The 22,155-nt window shown below is 48.1% G+C and overlaps 1 protein-coding gene across 1 annotated transcript in view; it reads right to left on the reverse strand.

Moving 5' to 3' along the window:
- EPHB1 (EPH receptor B1) overlaps positions 1-22,155 on the reverse strand; it is a 420,917-nt gene that overhangs the window by 131,578 nt on the left and 267,184 nt on the right. Inside the window, exon 4 of the mRNA XM_059920279.1 lies at positions 9,312-9,467. Coding sequence (XP_059776262.1) covers positions 9,312-9,467 — 156 coding nt within the window. The remainder of the gene's footprint in view (positions 1-9,311; positions 9,468-22,155) is intronic.

Below are 22,155 nucleotides of genomic sequence, written 5' to 3' on the forward strand. Positions count from 1 at the left end.
CTGTGTTGGGCACCTACCATGTAAGGCCACAGAGGGGATAAAAAATCAGATCAGCACGTCGACAGCTTCCAGTCCAGTAGACAGAGAAAGCCCTACACCTGAATAGATCTGAATAGAATATTCAGAGCGTGCATCTCCTTTCCTGGGGATGAGGTAAGATGCTGGCAGAAGACAGAGGATGTACAGCCATGTGCCTCCGACTGTCTCCTCCTTTGGGGAGGAGAATTGGAGCAGAGAAGATTTAAGGACCCTGAGCTACAGCTGCCATCAAATTCCAGCATCCCTCCGAGACCAGCCCCACCTGGGATCAGAGCCTGCAAATTAGACATCAGAGCCATTGCCTGAAGGCCAGCAAGGAACATTCAGGACAACAGAGGGTCCTAGAGCCATGGGGTAGACAGTTTTGTTCTGATTTTCAAAATAGAGAAGAAAGTAGATTAAATAAATAAATTTTACCTCAATCCCCTCCTACTTCTGAAACTTCATAGTTAAATCAGTGCATGGTGAGCCTCAAGGAAACAATGACAAAAACCAGCATGGGTCTCTAAATATGTCAGGCCAAATGATACTGCTTCTTTTAAAAGTTTATGAGCCTTTAGAGAAAAAGAATATAAAGAGTATACCTAGGTTTTAAGAATGGTAACTGAATAAATACACAGATACTTGTGTACCGAAGGAAGAAATGTTAGCAAAATGATAATTCCAGTGCTTGGATTTTAGCTGCTTTGAAAATAGCACAAAAGTAGGGTAAGCAACTCCAATAATAGTAGTAAAATAAAATATCTTACTTTCATTGAATGCTTCCTGTTTGAACAATGCCAAACACTGTTCTAAATAGCATTACTCCATTTATACCCTTGATGACACAGTGAGGCAGACACTAATACTATACTCACGTTTTGAATGAGATAGTGGAGACACAGAGACCTGTCACTTGCCCCACATCACACAGCTGGCAAATGTCAGAGCAGTGTTTGAACCCAGACACCAGAGCGCACACTCCTAACAATCATGCTAATACTTGTCCATTGAAATCAGTTTTCAAAATGGTGTCTACTTGAAAGAGCATGGTGTCCAAATCCACAAGGCAAAATGTCTCAAGTTACATGTGTAAGTGAAGAAAAGGGGAGACCCAAATGGGAAGCATTTCCTAAAGGGACAAACAAAAACTTTGAATGTTCAGTGGTCAAAAAGTATGGTCGGAGCCCACGATGCGAGAGGCTGCAACCAAAGTGAACAATCACCAGTATCCCAGTCACAGGAGAAAATCCACCAAGTTTCCCCTGGACCCTGCTCGGGAGCGAGGGTCATATGTTTCATTCTGGCTGCCATGTTCTAAGAGTTGTATTGATAAATGTGAGATTCAGAAAAGGCTGCCAGGACACTGGGGTTCAGGAAATCATACATGTTGGGGAGTAGATAATATAACCAATGCTTTGCCTACAGTAGGTGATGAAGGAAGGGTAAGGAAATTGTTTGTAAGCACTGAACCACTGGTTCCACCTGCAGGACTTTGGTCCTCAATGGTGGACCAGTGGTGAGGAGGGGAGGAAGGCAGTGCCTGATCCAAGGTCCAGGAGATCTCTCTTACAGTGATGGGTGATGGCTGTGTAACAGTGGAGTGGAGCTGCCCTGCAAAATATATCAGCTGTCCGTCATCACAAATATTCAGAAAACTAAAAATGGAATGACTACCTCTCAGGGATGTTGGAGAGACAAGGCTGACACTCGGGAGGAGTTTGGGTGGCAGGTCCTAGAAGGCTGCTCAGAGTGTTAATAATCTGTGACTCCAAATGCCCATGAGATGAAATGCTCTTAAGAGGAAAAGCTGAAGCAGAAACAGCAGAGCCTGTGCCCGGCTATTAGCTTAAAACTTAGAGCTATATGATGCCTCCTAAGGGTTATACCCACTTGGGTCCAACAACTGTGAAAAGAAATTGTAGATGATAGAAGCGTGAAAGCCCATGTACACAGGTAACGCTGACCCTTCTTCAAACAGCACTGACAGTTATAAATAGCTTTCATATTGCTGTCACACTCCCTCAGTTCTGCATCTAGATGTATACACTATCCAAATCCAGGCACTCCGAGAAACAGCTTACCCTATGACTCTTGTTTATCTGTGACCCCTGTTGGAATTTCATCTCAAGGAACACACAGATTACCCCCCCCCTCAAAAACACAAATGATATATTTTTATATGCAGTGTGGATCACAAACCAGGGTAAAATCAAGCAGCACCTTTGCCTATAGAAAGGGGCACATGGTGAATATTTTACTAAAGCCCTGATCAGCAATGAATGAGTGAAACTAACCTTGACTAAAGCAGCCCCCTTTTAATAGGTTGCAACTCCTAGATGAGATAAGTGCTTTTGAAAAGGCTGGGTTTTGAAAAGTATTTAAAATCATCCCCAATGTGAAGGCATGTAGACTAGCGAGCAAACAGTCCTCAATTTATAACACTGGATTCCTGTGCCCTGTGGAGTGTTTGTCGCCTTGGGGGACCCTCCTGCCCTTCTGGACTGAAGGGCCCTTCCCTGAAGCACTGGATCCCAGAGGTTACCTCTCGACCTGTTTCCTGCTAGGTGGCATGGAGGACCACCTGAGGGGTGAGGCCCATCACCCATCACCCTGGCCACCTGGTCCTCCATCTGAGCTCAGGGGAATGGTCCCCACCAGTCACTTTGCTTCTGCTTTAGTTTCCCCCTCAGCTTTCCCTGAGCCCACTCCAGCCATGTCGTGCTCTCTGGTCTCCACTCTCTCTCCCCCACCACTGCTCCCGCCACCCAGGACTGAGAATGAAATGGAAACTGGGCCAGAGCAGGTGGGGGTGGTTCTGAGAACTAGTGAGAACCTCCCCGAAACACTCAAACACAGACACACGCTCACATCGCACCATAACCCTCTTCTCTTCTTCCTCAGGCATGAATTCGTAGCAACACCCCCTCTCTCTCTCTCTGTGTGTCTCTCCAGCCTGCTACACAAGACATTGATGGGGAGGGGCAGGCCTGTGGTCCCAGTCTGCAGGAATTCACTCAATGGCCTTTATCCCCAGGAGTCATAAGGCAAAGGACAGAGAAACATGACCTAATTCTAAAACAATGTTCTCAAACTTCAGCGAGCTTCAGAATCATCTGGAGGTCTTGTTAAAACTCAGATCTCTGCCTCCTCCCCTCCCCACTTCCCGTCCCCAGAGTACCTCATCCAGGAGGTCTAGGGAGGGGCTGAGAATTTGTATTCCTAGCAAGTTCCCTGGTGACACTGAGGCTGTTCGTCCAAGCACTGCATCTAAAAATCACTGCTACAAAGGAAACCATCACTGGCCAACTTGCCAAGCATAAGCCATCAGGACCCAGGACTGGCGGGAGGAGGTTATGATCTGGTGTCCTTACAGATGTTTCACAACACCACGAAGGCCATGAGATCTGGCTGCAGAGGACTCCCTTCTTTCTCTGTCATCCCAAGGTTCTTTCCTTCTTCTGGGCCCCGGTACCCTCTTCTCCATTCCACCCAGTCTGCCTGCAAAGACCAGGGTCTGGGCAGTGCCACACTCCTGGGCAGTCCATCCAAGGAGTATGGTCCCTGCATCATAAGGACCACCCTGCTGCCCTGGGACAGTCGGGATGAAACAGAGAAACAGCTGCCAGCCCCTTAAAGGATGAAACATGAGCTTAAGAGAGAGAAACGGGAGTAGGCAGAGATGGGGAAGGGAAGCTTGGATCCTTATCCTTCTCTGTGGGAGGTACAGATGCAAGAGTGAGAGTAACAGCAAATCTCTATCCCTGCCATGACCATCTACACCATGCTCCTAAGAGCTACCAAACTGTAGCTCTAACTGTGTATGAGGTCGTGGCATCGGAAGCGGACAGACCTGAGCTTCCATCCTGGGGCTTGCCTGACATCCTGTCATTTAATTCCCACAACCTCCTAATTTGAGTTCCGTCATGCCCAATTCAGCCGATGAGAAGCCCCTGCTCACAGAGGCCGTCCCATGCCCCAGGTCACACACCTTCGGGATCCACACCCAAAGCGCCTGTCTGGCTGCTTAGCTTCCCAGCCACCTCTCTGAGTCAGGAGGGAGGTCAGGGGTGGTCTCTGGGGGACCCTGGAGGGCTGGCCGCCAATGTGCCCCCCATGGGAGGGGATGGCAGGCGGGGCCAGGGGACAAGACAATGATCTCTGGAGCCCCTTTTCACTCCACCTCTATAATCAAAACTGCAGAGGGAAACCCATTGTATTTGAAGAAGAAATAAAGAAACAAGACAAGCACTAGCTTGTCTCTGTGATCCATCAAAGTTTCTCCCGTGTGGGTGCAGAAAAATGGGTTTCTGTGGTCGGAAATGTAACAAGGTAATTATTTTTACACCAGTCCTTTTGCATAGTTTTTCACAGTCAGCAGTTTTATAAGGCATAATTATCTATTTTCACCTGCTTCATAAATTCCTCCTTTCCATTTCTTCCCCCCGTAAATAGAAATTACTTAAAACTGAAGACATGCATTTCAGTGCTTGGTTTCACATTGTCACGCACTTCCTCATACGTTCCTGGCTGCCACCTCTCTCCTGATGTCCCGCCCATCACACTTCCAGGGACGTCAGACCCTCCTGTGAAAGAAGCTAACCCTGAGGAGTCACTGAGCCCCTGCTCCCTGAGAGCTGAGAGCCCATCTCCTCAGTGGTCACTCCTGCCCAGCTTCTCAGCGTATCTCAGTCCTGGAGGAGAGGCCTCAGCGGCATCTGGAGTTCTCTGGTGCTCTATCTGCACCTCCCCCCTCCTACGGCCCATCCGCTCCCAGCAGCTGTCACCTTCTGGCTGGTTTTCATCAGAATCTCCAGACTAAGGTGAATAGTGACTGTGATCTGAGCCACACGATGGATTCTGCTGTGACACATGGGGCTGGCGTCAAACCTGTACTCCCCCTAAGGACGTCACTTTTATTTTTAGATCTCCTATCATGCTGGAAGCGTCCATATCTGCTGCAATCTTCACACTTTCCAGGGATATAACCAAAGCAAGTTCTAACACTGATTGAGAGTTTACTATGAACCAGGCACTGCGCCAAAGACTCCATAATATGATTTTGCTTAATCCTCGTAACAACCCAGAAAGGCATACATTATTATGAGGTCATGAGAAGAAAATGACAGAATGTAAAAAAGTTAAGACATTAGCTCAAGGTCACAGAGATGGTAAGAGACAGAGTCAGGATTCAAACTTTTGTCTGTGAAGTGCCAAGGCTACCTTCCCAGTGCTACGTGCAAATCGATGATTCAATACGCTTTCCTAGGACCCACTCAAGGTTGGGGCGGTTTGGGGTGCCAGGACTCCCCAGGGGGCCTCAGGGCCTCTGCGCAGTGGCCCAGGGAGACAGCAGGAGGAGGAAAGCTGAAACTTCCTCAGCTGAAGCTCAGAAAACCTGAAGTTCAGGGTCTCAGCTCCCCAGCCTACAACCTCTGCAACCCCTCTGGTGGGTGGGGCTGCACCTTCCCCTTGACGTCTCCCCCTGCCCCCTGCTATAGGTGGCCCTTTGGTAACTCCTCATTAAAGCTGGTACCCACTGTCCACTCTGTGTAGCCTGGCTTCTTTCAGAGGCTTTTGCTAGCAGGGAGGGGTGACGTCACCTGTGACCTGCCTCCAGCCATCCCCCAAGCTCCCACCTCATGCCATCCATGGCTTAGGTTGTCCCTCTGTCTCTGAGGGCAGCCCTGACATGCTGCAGTGTGCACCCTAAACCCTGACATCAGCCTTCCCGGTCCTCCCTCCCCTCCCTCCAGAGCCTGTCAGGGACAAGGCCTCCTCCTGAACGTGAGCACATGGGGCTATGGCTGTACCAGGAGGCAGTCGGCCAGATACTGATGCAACAGATCCAGAATGCCAGGCCTGGCAGAGGTGCAAGGAGGATGAGGAAGAAGGAAGAAGGGAACTGAGTGCCCAAGACCAGCAGAAATACATCATCACAGACTCATTCACCAAGCTCCCTAAGGCCCCTCGTCTCACTTCACTTGAAGCCCACACCAGCCCTTTTGACACCTTAGCCTTGGGGTGCGCTCAAATCCCTGCTGAATCTATGAATATTGTCAAGGACAAGGCTGGACACACAGGGATGCCAGAGCCTCTCAGAGGTCAAGGAGATGACAGGCTCTCCCAGGAGATTAAAAAGAAAATGAAGAAATGTCCACACAGGGCTACAAAAGTTGTCATGCATTCTAAATGTTTAGATTAATTTAGGATAAATTAACACTTTGAACACAATAACAAAATACAATGAATATATATGTGCTCATTTCATGAGATTAACATGATTCATTAAAAACATTAATTTTTAGCACACTATAGATATTTTTAGCCTTGTAAAAGAGCACATTTTAAATCGTAAGATTCTTTGTAACTTTTTCAATATTGTCAGTGAATGACTCTTGATACAACCTCATTTAAAGACGGTGGCAACAGGCCACACCTGAAGCCTAGGCTCTTGGAAGCTTCTGACACTGTGTCCCCTTTCCCTGACACCCACGGGACCTAAACAGTGTAGATGCCCGCTGTCCTGTACATTTTAGAACAGACCTCCCCTTTGCCTGGGTCCTCCCAGCGCCCTGCCGGGCCATCACCGTCTCCTGCTTGGGTGGACAGAGGGATGCACTTGCAAAGTGAGCAAGCACCTGGGCCCTTTCTGCCCCCCACCACCCTCTGTCAGATGGCTGGGCCCATGCTGGCCACCTTGCCCCACCTGCAGAACCAGCTGGGCCCCCAGGCCATGGTGCAGGGCTGTGCCTGACCTCCACAGCTCCAGATATGCTCCTTGTGTCTGAAAAATTATTTACTGTGGTGATGTGTGATGCCTTTTTAAGATAACAGATGGCATCTCCAATTAGAATGCTTTAAAAAGGAAAGCCTAATGAGATTATAAAAGCCAACAAATCGACTTTTTCATACAGTACTTCCCTGGCACACAATAAATCAAATATATAATGAGGCTCAATAAAATAATAGGTTTATTTACACTTGTTTTGCCTAGCGTTGTGCTGCCACCCAGCCTGGCCTCTGTGTCCTCTCACCCAGTGCTGGCCCCTGCTGGCCAGGGCAGGGAGCCAGACGATGTGTCCCTGAGCAGCTCTTGGCCTGACCTTCACAGGCAAGTGTGGCTCTGATTTGGTGATTTCTGGTCTGACCCTAGTGCTCTCCTTCGGGGGTAAAAGAACACAGGGCTGTGTACAGGGTGTGGCGATGCCCCAGGCCATGTCCAGCATTCACCCCCACTCTGGGTAAGATGCAGAGATTTTGGTGGGACATAGTGGGTGGGAAGGTGTGCCTAACTCAGAGTTGGCTGACCCAGGACAGGAGAGAAAAGCCTGGGAGGTCTGATTTTAATGAGCTGGACTCAGAATATGGGTAAGCAGCGCAGAGTGAGGGTCTGCAATGTGCAGAGTGCAGGCTCTGGGATGCTCCTGTTTATACCAGGAAGCAGTCCTGTTGGTTCAAGCACATCAGGTCAGGTGGTGGAAGGTAGATGGGAGATGTCAGGTGAGAGGTAGATGGGAGATGTGTTATATAGCAAGGAGCTCCACATCAGTATTCCGAGCCTCTGGTTATTGGTCTACCTTCTCTCTAGGTGACCTTGTCCAGGGGCTGCATGGGTTTACAGGGTGTGTCTGCTGAACTTCCCTAGGTGGGAAGCTGGGGACCCACACTTTTATTTGCATGAATTTATCTGCAGAAGGATCCTGGCCAATCAGAGAGGATCCATGAGCAGAGTGGAGGGGAATGTTTCCAGAAGGGAAGCTGTGAGGGCTGGGCTTTGGCAATCATGGAGACTGGTCCTTGGTCTGGACATCCAGGCAGCAGAGATTCAGCATCCTTAAGTGGCTTCTAAAGAAGTACATTAAGCAATGCTTCTCAATCCTACAGAGACACACAGGGGAACCTCAGAAATCAGTAGATGGGATAACACAACAGAAAGACAGGGACTCTATTCAGCAGAAATGGAATCATTTTTGTTCATACCAACCCAGGGAGGTCTGGGGAAAAAATCAGTTTATAAGAGGATGAGCTTTTCCTCAGTTCAAATCTATAAGCATTGATTGACCTTAGGACCTTGATCTAGAAGACACTTTCATTCTTCTTTTTTATCCAGCAAAGGTTATATATACTTCAAGGCCAGAATTAAGAAATTATTCTACTTGGAGCTCAGTCATTTTTTTTCTGTTCATCAAACTGCAAATATGCATGAAATGCTCTGTCTGTGCCTTTCTATGCCGGGGGTGGGCGGAAGGAGTTTGGTCAGAGGAGGTGAAGGGCAGGTCCTTGCTCAGAGGGATCCAGGCAACAGCATCCAACTCAGAAGAAAGTTCTAGCATAATTAGAGGTTAACCTGGAGCACTGACTTCTGAATGCAACAGGAATACTGAGAAGAAAAAGCATCCCTATTTCAGGGCTGCTACACTTAGGAGAGGAGGAGTAAGTTCTTGAAAGTGCTGTGCAGGGAGAGTAGTGCTTCCTGACCCCCATGATTATGGATCATAAGGGAGAAGACTGTGAGGAAATTCTCCCCTCCTCCATCCCTCCCCAGGGAGTGGAGTTGCCGCCTCCACTTCTGGCAGGATGACTGCCCTTCTGTCTACAGCAGAGAGTGGGAGAGTGGTGGAGCTGACGCTCTGGACCCAGCCCCTAGAATTTCTGCCTCAGAGATGCACACTGGCCAGGACTCTGGTCTTGTCATTTGGCAGAGGCGTGGATGCACCCCACTAGGCACTGGACGGGACACAGGGAGATGAATATATGGAGCTGGCACACGAGGACCTTCACTGGGTAGCCAAGAAGGCAAGTGCAGAATACTTGGGCAATTAATGAAATCAGGAGAGTTTTGAGAGAGCCTGGTCACAGAGGTACAGGAAGCCCAGTGAAAAGAGAGGATATTCTCATCTGTCAAGACCAAGGGGGCTTCTTGGAGGAGGTGACTGGAAGAGTTACTAGGAATTGTTGCAACATCCTGGTGCGTCTTGATTTTGCACTCAAAGAACTCTCCAGTTGACATTTTTTAACCATCTGGTGGGCAGAAGTTGTCTTCCTTGGGTAGGAGGAAGGCTCTCCCATCTGAGAGGAGGGGGCCAAGAAAAAAATCCTGACCCAGTACTACTGAGAGAGGGACACTGCTTGCCCAGCAAGGAGCTGTCCGTTTCAGCACCACAGCCGACGTTTCCACTTTGTACTATGCAATTGGAGGATGCTGTCTTAAGTCTTCCCTGCCCCAGGCCCACCACTTGCACTATCAGACAACCAAACTCCCCAGGCCAGAGCCCCTGCTAGATACTTACTAGTGCATGCCACCTCTGGGGGGTCAAAATCCGCTCGGTAATAGCCAGTCCGGCAGGTGCAGATGGGAGATGCCTCTGAAGGGGATCGGCTGTTGGAGGGACAGTGGGAGCAGCCCTCAGCTTCCTGGCTGGCCTTGAACATCCCAGCAGGGCAGGCTGTAACACAAAGAGACCATCTTAGAATTAATGGAGGAGTGGCAGCCAGAGGCCCTTCCCTGGAACTGGAAAATGAAACATTCTGTCCCCTTAAAAAGGACATTGAGATACCCCCTTGTACAAAGTGAGCATTTCGGATTGAGGCAACCCCTACTTAACACTTCCAAGTCATCAAACATCCTTAGTGAAATATACCTTCCTGGTACCAATGGCCTCTCTCACTTGAACAATATGAATAATGATTCTTCCCTTTCAGGTGTGTCGAGAGATTTAATTGAGAAAATGAATTAATGTGTAGCGCAGTGTCTGAGGCATAAGTGCTCTATAAACGGTTATTCCTTCCCTCTTCCACCTGTTAACAGTCAGGCCTTACCCTGATTCACTCATCCTGGGCCTCGGATGGAAAGAGGTCCTGGTTGACAATGAACTGGACCCATGGTTCTTAAATCCCATGTTGCAACACACATGAGGGAAACTGTGAGCTGTGTTAACACTTATTATGAATGGTGGTAAAGGGCTGAAATTCATGAGTGATTCGTTAAGAAGAAATTAAAGTGATTTCAAGGTTACTGGCTTAACAACATCATTCTCCCTTAATTGCATTTTGAAATGCTTTGTGTGTGGGGTGGGGGGGGCAAAGCAGGATGCCTTTGTAGGCAGTGCACCAGGGAATGTGTCATGCACTTGGTGTCATCTATCATGTTCATGTCAGTGGGGAAGATTGGGAACGCCTGGTATAGCCCGATGCTCACTGGAGCTGTTATCAGATATGAGGCACTTATTCTCCTTGCTCCATGGGTTAGCCTGTGAAGAACCATGCCCCAAAATGTCTGGCTCTAGGCCATCCCTCAAGCTTTTACCATGCCTCATCTACGGAGACCTTTGACTCCAGACATCTGGTCTCTGCCTTGCTGATTCCACAGAAAATTGCCCCTGCCTGCCCTGCTTCCCTGAGGCCCTTCCTCACTATCTCAGCTCCTGATTCTTCTGGCTCCCAAGAAATCTGTTCTGGCTTATCCTCCTTTGAGACCAGGTAAAACTAATTTCATGGTCAACTCATTTGGCTTTCCTACATACTTCACTAATTCATTCAACAGACATTTACTGTGACCCTGCTGAGAACCTGATCCAGGGAATTTTGAGAACAGAGCCTGCCCTCAAGGAGTTCTTGATCCAATGAGGTCATACAGTTGCAATACAATGTGATCGTTACCATAGTAGAAGTACCATTATAAAGGTTTCTACTTATACAAAGCTCATCTTCCCAAATACACTGTTCCCTCCTGGAAAGTGCAGAGTATTCTTTAACAGTATCAGTAGCCACCATCTGTTAACATTCTTGTTAAGTGCTTTACATGCATTCCTCTATGGGGTAGCTATTATTAGCTCCATGTGGTTACTAAGGAAATTGGGACACTGAAAGGTTAAAAGAGTTGCCCAGAATCACACAGTGGGAGAAGTAATAGCGATGATATACATATAAACTCTTTGAATAATATCCACAGATTTTCTACCAAGACAAGAAAGAACGGTTTCCTATGCTGGATAAGTTTTCTCACTCCTTTGCTCACTTGAAGTGAGGTATAGGGTTTCGGTCACTCTGAAGTGCCCCGGGGCAGAAGCTCATCTTGAATGGGAGGGAATTTCTGAAATGGAATGTCCTGGAATGGCATAACCCAAGAGTGTTCAACGCAGTCCATGCCCTTAGGATTTTTAACACCTGTTACTTACAAAAGGGGTCTGTGGTCAAATATTTTGAATCTGTGGGTTTAAAAAGTTCATCTCATCTTTTTTTTTTTTTTTTTTTAATGATATTCTTGTCTGCTTACATTCTTTTTATGTATGTATGTATGTATGTATGGCTGTGTTGGGTCTTCGTTTCTGCGCAAGGGCTTTCTCTAGTTGTGGCAAGCGTGGGCCACTCTTCATCGCGGTGCGTGGGCCTCTCACTATCGCGGCCTCTCGTTGCCGCGCACAGGCTCCAGATGCGCAGGCTCAGTAGTTGTGGCTCACGGGCTGAGTTGCTCCGCGGCATGTGGAATCTTCCCAGACCAGGGCTCGAACCCGCGTCCTCTGCATTGGCAGGCAGATTCTCAACCACTGCGACACCGGGGAAGCCCCATCTCATCTTTTATTACAGAATTTTTCAGAACTTCCCAAAATGGGATACAGAATGCTGTGTTTTCTCACCAAGAAGCCCTGTATTGTAGAGTACCTCCTCGGATTCAATTTCCATGGAACGTACTGGGGCAAATGTTGTCTAGGTGCTACAATAAGGTTCTTAAGGATTTCTTTTGTAACTCATGTAAAAATGGGCCACTTGCTACCCATCTCAGTACACTCAAATAAACTCCGTAGAAAGAAAAAAAAACATTCAATCTCTACAAAAGGCTCAACAAATAAAACACCAAAAGAAAAACTGAATGATACACCTAGTATCCTAGAATTTGGCTTGCTGATCTATCTTTCCAAGCCCACTCAGTAAAGTCTCTCCCCCTATTTCTTTCCTCCTCTCTCCCTTTCTTCTTTCCATATCTCTTCCTTATCACCCATGAGAAGGACTTGGCCATTTCTATTGTAAATCTCCCAGCGTTTCTGCACCCCATTCAGTTCTGGAGCTGGAGAACACAGAGGAATCCCAGGCCTGTGCTGCCCAAACACAGCGGAAGCTCTTTCTCTGGAAAGTGGGGGAGGGGAATGGGGAGACTCATGCATTCACTGGAACCCTGCCACATGTAATTTTCTTAATGTATCAATCCAAGAGACACAAGGTGTTTTCACTTTCTTTCTACCATTTAAAAGCCTCCTTGCTTTACATTTAATACGTTAACAGCATAAACAACCATCCTGATGTCCACAAGTAGCAGAGGGATTTAGAAAGTGTCTTCCTCTGAGATTTCTGATGAAGGAAGGCAGAACTGGGTGTCTCTAGACTCTGACAGCCACAGAGGGAGGAAATGAAGGAGAGGGAGGCCAAGCTGAACTTTAAGAGAGAGGAGCTCGGAGAAGGGTTAGGGTGAAAGGCCCTGGGAGTGGATATGACTCCATCTTCCCCAGAGCAGTGAGCACTAGGTAGTGATCAAACAGTCCTGGGTCCGATTCCTGGCTCTGCTGGATCCTAGCTGGGTGATCACTGGCAGGTCATGTAATCCTCACTTACTCATCTGTATAAAGTATCCATAAAAAAGAAATTTAACACTTCTCACAACAACTCCCACAGGTCATTAGAATTTATTAAACTCAAATATGAAAATTTACCTATGCACAGTAAGTGTTAAATAGTGTTAATTCCTCTTTACCTCCATTTATCCAGTCCCTCTTGAAAAATAAGTTTTCTTTGCACAAACTTTTAGAATTGAGGGTTAGAATATAAACTTAGAGTCTCAAAGTCGGCAAATAAATCCTGGAACCAAATGGAAGAATGTGTTTCTGCACAGATTATTTGTGTTTTGTATAATAGGAGAATCATTATATCTGTAAAATATTTCTTATCAATAATTACAAAATGGATGAAACTCATTAATATTCACATTTCATAAGTTAATATTTTATTAAATTCTATGTGTAGGTAGGTATTCCCTAATTTATAAAGAAACAGTATGCCTAGGTTCATTTATTGAACATTTGGACCGTAACGTGTTTTTTTTTTTTTTAACATCTTTATTGGAGTATAATTGCTTTACAATGGTGTGTTAGTTTCTGCTTTATAACAAAGTGAATCAGTTATACGTATGCATATATCGCCATATCCCCTCCCTCTTGTGTCTCCCTCCCACCCTCCCTATCCCACCCCTCTAGGTGGTCACAAAGAACCAAGCCGCTCTCCCTGTGCTATGCGGCTGCTTCCCACTAGCTATCCATTTTACATTTGGTAGTGTATATATGTCCATGCCATATATACACATATATACAATCGAATATTACTCAGCCATAAAAAGAAACGAAATTGAGTTATTTGTAGTGAGGTGGTTGGACCTAGAGTCTGTCATACAGAGTGAAGTAAGTCAGAAAGAGAAAAGCAAATACTGTATGCTAACACATATATATGGAATCTAAGAAAAAAAAAATCATGAAGAACCTAGGGGCAAGATGGGAATAAAGACACAGACCTACTAGGGAATGGACTTGAGGATGTGGGGAGAGGGAGGGGTAAGCTGGGACGAAGTGAGAGAGGGACAAAGTGGACTGTACCTTGTAAGCACACTTGGGCTATATTTTCTCACAGAATTACTGCTTTAAATAATGCTTAAAGTGCCAGGCTAGTCCACAAAGCCTTTTTAAACTCATCTTGTACCAGACGCCACTAATGAGAAATAGAAGCGAATAAGATTGTTATTTTACTACAAATTTACATAGAAAAATAAATAAAATTGTGCTGCTCCTTGAGGAAAAGCAGCTTTAATTAGAGGTGATACGTGGAGCTGCTGGATAGAGTATAACAAAGAATATTTAGACCAAGGGAGGCAAAAGCAATCGCCTCAGCCCAGAGAAGTCACCTGAGTATATAAAGTGGTCGGGAGTAACACAGCGGAGAATGGTGGGGACCCCAGCAGCCTGGGGACCGCACACCTGCCTGCAGCCTCAAAAAATAACAATTAAATACTGTGATCATCTAATCAAGCACATATCCACACTGTCAAGCCATTTCGAAGCGGATAACACAGCTACTCGCTTTAATATCATTTCAAAACTCAGGGGCTGCCTTTCTCTTGATTTAAAATTATGGTCAGCATTGTCACTACAGTCATGAACCTCTCATTCAACTAAATTTTACGGAAGATCTAGGTGAGCTTGGCACCTTGCTAGAGGAATAGAGCAGAGCACAGAGGGTGGGGGGCAGACCCTGGGAAGTGCCCGCCTTCCTTGGGGGGTGAGGAAGGAGGCAGAGGATGGAACGCTGGCTGATTCCCACTCAGCATCATCTGTGTTATGCTTATGTGTGCACAGGCTTGGGGTGGGGGACCCGTCAGGCAGGAAGTGCCTGACTTGGCGGATCCATCACCATGAGACAAGGACCAGAAGAAGCATCTTCTGTGGCGACTAGGAGGTGAGATTCAAGAGAGGCAAAGACAAAGCTAGAAGGAAAGAGGTGGAAGAACAGGAGAGGTAGGAAGGGAAATTAGGTCAGAGAGTGCTCAGCTCCATCTCAGCCAGGAGGGTTTCATCACTATTCCAGGAGGTGGGTGGGAAAGAAAGAGCCGTTGTGTATTCCCACAAGACCCTTGTCCACGGAACACCTGTGACTTGGAGGGCTGCACATTTCTGACACCAGCGCAGCCCGGATGGCTTCGTTTCCTTAAGAAAAGGGGGTTGACTTCCCTCCATTGTAGGGGATCACAGTTCAGACAGGTGATAGATGCAGCTTTTAGGTGGCACCCCACATACATACCTCTTTCCCCGCCCCTGACTTTGGCAGAAAGGAAGAGACAAGACGTGAGGTCCCTAAGCATGTGTGCATTTTCCATTCCCCAAGCAAAACATGCAGCACTTCCCTCCCCCTTCGAGCAAGAAGGGACTGGTACACGTGACCTCTAGCTGGTATCTGGAAGATCACCTTGAAACGCCCACCCAACTTCTCAGCGTCTCGGAGATGTAACAAATTACCTAGTGCTTACGGTGCTCTGGAGAACCCCCTCCCCTGCCATCCCTGCACACAGCCCTCCAGTGACACTAAATCCATCACCTACAGTACTATTACTTTATAAAGAAACAGATTAAGTGTCTCATAAACAGTGCAGTGATTGAGATAATGGAAAGCACCTCTCGTCCCCATCTGCAACATCAGGTTATGAAGCATTTCCAAGCAGCCAGGAAGAGGAAATTAATAGAAGCAAGAGGGAATAACCACTTTTATGCAATTTCCTCAGGAGATAGTGGACCATCTAATCTTTATTGGAGCCCTTTAACCTGTCACTCAGCACTCGCCAGAGCCTCTTTAGCGCTCACAATTTTTCTTGATATCCAAGGAAGATAAAATGAAAACCTCATAACATTATTTTATAATTTTTGTACGTGGAGGGGGCACCGTGCCTCTGCCCCTGCCCCTTCCACAGAAGCCTCGCAAAACAACATTTTTATGCAGCAGGAATGTGGGAGAGCTTAACTATTCCCTGTGCATGGTCGGGGGTGGGGGGTGGGTCACAGCTTCTCTGCAGGAAGGAAATCTCTCCTTGCATTTTAAATGTGATGCTTCCCTCCACCACTGCCTTCTGTCCTTGCTTTTTCTTTTTAATAATCTGATTACTGCTCCTGATCTAATTTTTTTTTCCCCAAATGAGTTTGCAAAGGTTCATGCCAATGAATATTCATCCCCTGCTTAAGAACCGGGTGCCTTTTTCTCAAGGCAGGTGCAGCCCAGCAGCTGGCTTGGGAGGTGTGCCTGCCTCCCTGGGTGACAGTGAGAGGGGCAAGGCTCGGGCTCCTGGCGGGGAAGAAAGAGGTAAACAGCCCTGAGCTCACTGCCTCTCAAGTTCCCCTTGGTCTCCAGGCTCTGCTCCTGCTCCGGAAGACAAGCAAAGAGCCAGCCGCTCTGGGCAGCTGCTGAGATCCCTGGGATGGGCGTGGTGGGCGGGGCAGGGGATGGGGACAGGAGCTTCCTGCAGAGCATGCGCACAGCTCTGCATGGCTCTACTCACAGGTCTTGTGGCCTCTCATTGAGCCCGGTATAGTATTCAGAGTCACACCTGCAGCTCAATGCCTCCCTCATCTTCACATTATGGGGGCTGACCCCAGGGGTTCTTGACTCTGGAACTCCAGGTGTGAAACTCCAGGGAAGGAGGTGTGCTGGGGTTCCTTGTCTATGCTCATAAACAGTCTTTGCGTTTCCCAGAAATGGGTCTCCCTGAACAACCCCAGGCCATCCCAGTGGGACCCAGGATCTTGTGAAACCCCCATTTCCCCTTATAGTCAGGGCAATGTGTTGAGAAAACCACTAGCACAGAAGTAGTTCCCAGGCACCCAGCCAGCCAGCCAGCCAGCCCTTCAACTACTGCACTAGATTGAAAGTTCTCTGAAGGCTGATTCTGGGTGTTGCCATCTTTGTATTTTCCTCTCCCTGGTACTGAGCACAGGCCTTACACGTAGGCACATGCATTCTGTGGCTGGTTGAACTGTAAGTTCACTGAAGGCCTGCTGTGATAAGACCCAAAGATAAAAGCTGTGATTAAAAAAATAATAACAACAACAATAATGACAAGATCTTAATATTACAGGGTAAGAGGTGACTGGCAGTCTCCTACAAAGTGTGGATTCTTAAAACTTTTCTCCATTAAGACCTTCAAAATGTCCAGAGTTTTGATCCAACAATTCTACTTCTAAAGGAAAAGCAAGGAGATGTGGAAAAAGATTTATGTTAATGGATGCTTACACCACTGTTATTTATAATGTGGAAGAAAGGAAGGAAGGAAAAAAAAGAACTTAAAAGTCAAATAATAGGGTATTCACTAAATAAATTATGGAACATCTGTATAGTGTGATACTACAGAGTCATTAAAATTATGTCATGGAAAAATATCTTTAAAGTAGTTTTAAACTATAGAGTATGAACTTCATTATACATACACATACAAGCATATACATATATACGCAAACATATATATAAACCATAAGCAGTAAAATAAAAACTGGGAGTGGTAGCAATGATGATGATTTTGTGCTTTTCCATAATTTCCCAATGTTTTGCATTGTATATACAGGACTCGAGTAACCAAAGAAAATCTCAATCACTACATTTTTAAATTTGGCGGAGGACACAAAAGTATGGACGGCAACCTCCAACCCCAAGGAGCTGAGATGAGCAGGGCAGGTCAGAGTGGGCTGCTTACCGAGGAAAGCTCTACACCAGAGGCGGAGATGCCCTGTGCCAGCGGTCTTTGGAGGAAGGGGAGAGCAAAGGCGAGCTGGGAAAGCTGCCTGGGGATGGTGGCACATGCACAGGCCTTGAAGGACAGGTAAAAGTTGATGCGGAAATGGGAGGGTGAGGCAAAGGGAAAAGAGTGCCCCAAGCATCAGAGAGAACAGGACCCACACTTGCCTGGAGTGCCTGGGAAACCTGTAGGAAGAGGGAACCTGGCAGCAGAGACTGCCAGGCACACACAACATTCAAGGGGCCACAGCAGGAGGTGAGCTGCGGCGCTCATGTCTATGTCAACCTGCCCACATGAGGCCAAATGGGTCTCCAGTCCCTGTCTCCATGGGCCCACCTCCAGCTGGAATGGCCTGCGCAGAGGGAACACTTAGCTGTGTCATACACTCGTATCACTCTTGGTGACGCTTGCTGAAACTGATGAATGCTGCAGGCACCTTGACACAGACGAGACTGTAACTTCCAGCGCTATTAAGCTTCTCCGGCAGCAGCAGCAGCAAGCCTAGCATGCATCAATCAGCATGGAAGTTGTTAAAGACGTGGGGTCAGGGTCAGGGGCACTTAGCCTTGGTGAAATGGGGACATCACTGGTCAGGACTGAAACACGACCAACAGAAGGGCAGTGTCCCAAGGGGGGAGAGGCAGGCACTTCAGTCCTTGTCTCTGATGACGCCTGTCCCTAGGGAACAGCCGGGCACAGCACAGTCAAGGCCAGGTTCAGGGAGGGAGGCTGGGCTGGGCATCAGAGCCTCTCAGCAGGGAATTCAGGGCTGCATCCTGCAATCCTGGCCCAAGGTCAGAGTGGTCGGGTAGTGGGATAGCATAAAGAAAACCCAGGGGTTTTCTGTGACCTACGCCAGAGATTCTCAAACTGTGGTCTCCAGACCGACAGCAGAAGCAGCGTCACCTGGGAACTTGTAGAAACTCAGAATCTGAGACCCCACTCCAAACCTCCTGAACCAGAAACTCTGGGGTGAGGCCCAGAAATCGGAGTGTTCGCAAGCCCTCCAGGAGATTCTGATGCAGCTCCAGTTTGAGAACCGCTGCTCTAGACCTCCAGGTAGAGAGGAAACATCCTGGTCTTGGCGTCTGTGAAAACTGCCACTTACTGGTTATGTGATATGCAAGTTACTTAACCCTCAACCTCAGCCCCCTCCTCTGTAAAAAGGGGTACTAGGGTAACTTCCTTCTTGTAGCTTTGTGAAGATCAGTGCAAACTTTCTGGAATGTAGCATCTCCTCAGTAAATAGCAGCTGGGTGTTTTCCGCAAGGAGCCAGGCTGAATGCTTTCATCAATCATTCATTTTAAAGTATTTAAATCGGCCACTTAATATAAACTTGGAGCTGTGCTTGGCACTGGGATCCACCAATGGATGAAATACGCAATGAGCTCTCCCCCATGGAGCTGACATCCTAGTGGAGGAAGACAGATCTAAACTGGAAATTCCAACAGAGGTAATCAGTGTAGGAGGCCGGATCAGGGATCTATCTGAGTCTGGGAAGGTCTTGGGCAAGTGAGGTCTAAGTCAAGTCATACAGAATGAATAGGAGCCATATAGGTTGGCAGAGGTAAGGTGGGTTAGTGAGGGGAAACAGAGAACCCTCCACGTGGAGGCACGTGCAAAGGCCCTGGAGAAAAAATACGACTCAGTCAATAAACTGAGAGCAGTGTCTCCATGATCGATCAACGTGTAGTGTGAGGGCCACGGGCTCAGGCAGACTGTTGTTCGTGGGGTGGGCAGGGGTCAGTTGGCGAGGAGGAGGCTGAGTCTGGAGAGGTAACCTGAGCTCATGGCAGCCTCTGGACTTTATCCTTAGGTCATGAAAGCCACTGATGGGTTTAACATGGGGAAAAAACACGCATCAGATTTTTGTGTCTGAAAGATCACACTGGCTGCTGGGGAGAGAAGGGATCAGAGGAGTGGGGATGGTTAGGGGAGACACAGGAGTCCAGAAAGAGTGCTAAGCACCAGGGTAGTGGGAACAGTCAAGAGTCATTTAGAAGAAGAGGATCTGGTGATTGCTGCGGATCACTCATTCATTCAGCAGAGCCCCTGCTGGGTGCCAGGCACTTGTTTGGCTTGTACCCCAATTTCCTACCAATGCTAGAAAGCCCACCCTCCACACTTCATCCACTTGGGCCAGGCATTTTCCTCTTCCTGGAGTTCTCTTTTAAAAATCCTATACCCTGGCAGTGGGTTCACTGTCCCTGTGACTTTGAGGGGGTTGAGAGTGACATTAGGAGAGGGGAGAGCGGGGAAGGCGGGGAGCGGCTCCCCTGGGAACTGGCTGGGTCTGCTCCCCAAGTCTGTCCCCTCCCCACCAGCCTGCAAACGGGGCTGGAGGAGCCCACCCACCGAGGAGGGTCCTTCAGACTCAGGAACCCTTCGGGACTTTGGTAGCGGAGGGGCCTCTAGCTGAAACCCACCCCCGACATCTACTTGATGTCACTGGACCCTGAAGGTGCAGTGCTACCAGGGCGCCTTCCCAGCGGGCCACCTGGACAACCAGTGGCAGCTGGGGGCCCCATGGAGCCGCTTCCTAAGCTTTAGCCCAGCAGAGCCCTTTCCCTTTTATACGCTTGTCTCATTTGGGGAGCACTTCCTATGTGCCCTGAGTTCGATGTAAGAGAGTCACTTTCTTTACCTTGGGAAAGAAGAAGGCTATTGTTGAGGAGTGAGGGCAGACGTACAGGGAATCAGAAGTGGAAGGGGACCTGGAGGAGCCCTCAATCCAGAGGTAGCAGATGACCAGTGAGGGTGGAATTCTTTAGATGTGGGGCTCCAGGGGCAGAGGAAAGCCTCCTGGAGAAGAGCTGATGTCACAGCCAGGTGCTGAAGGAGGTGGGTGAGCCCGTGCTGGGGGGACAGGGCGGGAGGGGGTCTGTCCTTGAGAAGAGTGCAGAAGCACCCTGACAGCAGCAGGACAGACTCCTTTAAGGGAACATGGTCTTCCCGGTTCCCTCTCCACCACCAGAGAGATGCTTCCTGGGGACCCTGGGACTCAACAAAGAGGAAGTGAGGGTCAGGTCACTTCGGCTACTCCAAAGGGCCCCAAGGTTCTCTATCTTGATCCGACCCATTGGGCCACAGGGCTGCCAGGCCTAGACCCCCACTGCTATGCCAGGGGAAGGGGAGGGCAGGGAATCCCCACATGCCCCCTCCCCAGGCTCTATCTCCACCCACGTCAGAGCCTGGCTGCCAGCGTTCTAAAAGCACCGTCAATCTGGTAGCTCTGGGCAGCAGGCAAGGGGACATATGCTGGCAGTCAGGCTGCTTCCCACATTTTCGAACTGAAGTGCTTATTTTACCCTTTGAGAAAAGCCTTATTTTTAAGTATTCCCCTGACGCAGACCTTGATGGATTCCCTTTAAAAAATAATTTATAGCAAGTCTTTAAGATAAACGAAGGTGACTTCTTACTGCATTTCTCAAGGCTGGGCAATGATGAGAAGCCACCCAGGGCTCCTCGCTCTTTCCTGTGGCCGGGGCAGGGCCGGCCTCCTGCACGCACATAGACAGCCAGGCCTGGTGAGTCATCACACCCAGAAAAAGCACTGCTGTCCCCTGGTCTCTCTGCTTCTCACAGAGCCAGTGTGAAAAAAACAAAAAAAAAAACAACCATGTTTGGATGCATCACACAAATCTCATTTCCGCTCCAAAACCTGACAAGGCAAATAGTACTCTTCTCTTAGGGAAGGTTGTTATTGTTTCCCCTTTTTCTAAGCTTCCTCACCCCAGGGCTCTGGCGAGTCCACAAATCACATGCAGTCAGGCTGCAAAAAGACCTTAGAAACACCCTAGAACAGGGTTAGCCCATATAGCTATGATCACCAACCCCCAACGCCGCCCATGACTGACATCGCTAATCAATCATGGCACTCATTCCCACTCAACCCAGACCAGAGCTCAGAATCTTTAACACAATGTCCCAGGCAGCCACTACCCACAGATCAAAGTTGGCACATCCCAGACCTATGACGGGGAAACTAACGCCCAGAGAAGGCAATGAATATCTTGGCCAGAGATGCACAGTCAGTGGGGGGAACCGGAACAAGCCACAGAGTCCGCTCCACTTGCCTCATCAGGACAAGCCCGCTGAAGCCCTGGGGCGCTCACTGCATCCCCGTTCCTACCTACCTCGACTCCTTCTCCTTCTCATCTTCAAGCAACACTCCTCTCCAGCTGGAATGCCATGGCACCTAATTATTCTCTCTGTGTGCATCCGGGGAAGAGTTGCATTATGTTTAAGTAAGTGTAGCTAAGAGGTGCCGCATCTCAAGAGAAGGTCAAGTGCTGCATATGTATAATATAAGATTAAGATTTTCCCCTTCTGCGGTGTACTTGATAAAATAATTTCACTGTGACCTTTACAGAAACTCAGGAGTAGAAATGGGCACAGTGGAATTTCCAGTTTCTCCCTAGGTCACAAAGTCATTAACACCATCAATCTATGACACTATTACACACCATTCAAGTGGGACAAGTGAGCAAAATAAATGATTTTTATTTTTTGGTAATGACAGAGCAAAAGCATCGAGGTCAAGATTTTCAAGCTGGATCACCAGAGCTGTCTTGACAGATAAGGGACAGGAATCCTTCCCTCATGCTGCCCTGGCCTGGCCTGGTGGCCCAAAGAGTGTGGCATGGGCCTTCCTGCAGAGTGTCAGAGAAAAGGGGCCTGTCCAAGGTCACAGAGGAATCAGTTGGGTCCCTTGCCAGGAGGGTGTGTTGGGCCCTGTCTCAGCTCCTAAACTGCAGTGGCAGTGGGTGTATCACTCAGCAAGTCCTAGTGTCAACTCTAAAAAAAGGGAAATAGCTGTGAG

This window comes from Balaenoptera ricei, chromosome 4 (genome assembly GCF_028023285.1).
Source record: "Balaenoptera ricei isolate mBalRic1 chromosome 4, mBalRic1.hap2, whole genome shotgun sequence".
NCBI classification, from domain to species: domain Eukaryota; kingdom Metazoa; phylum Chordata; class Mammalia; order Artiodactyla; family Balaenopteridae; genus Balaenoptera; species Balaenoptera ricei.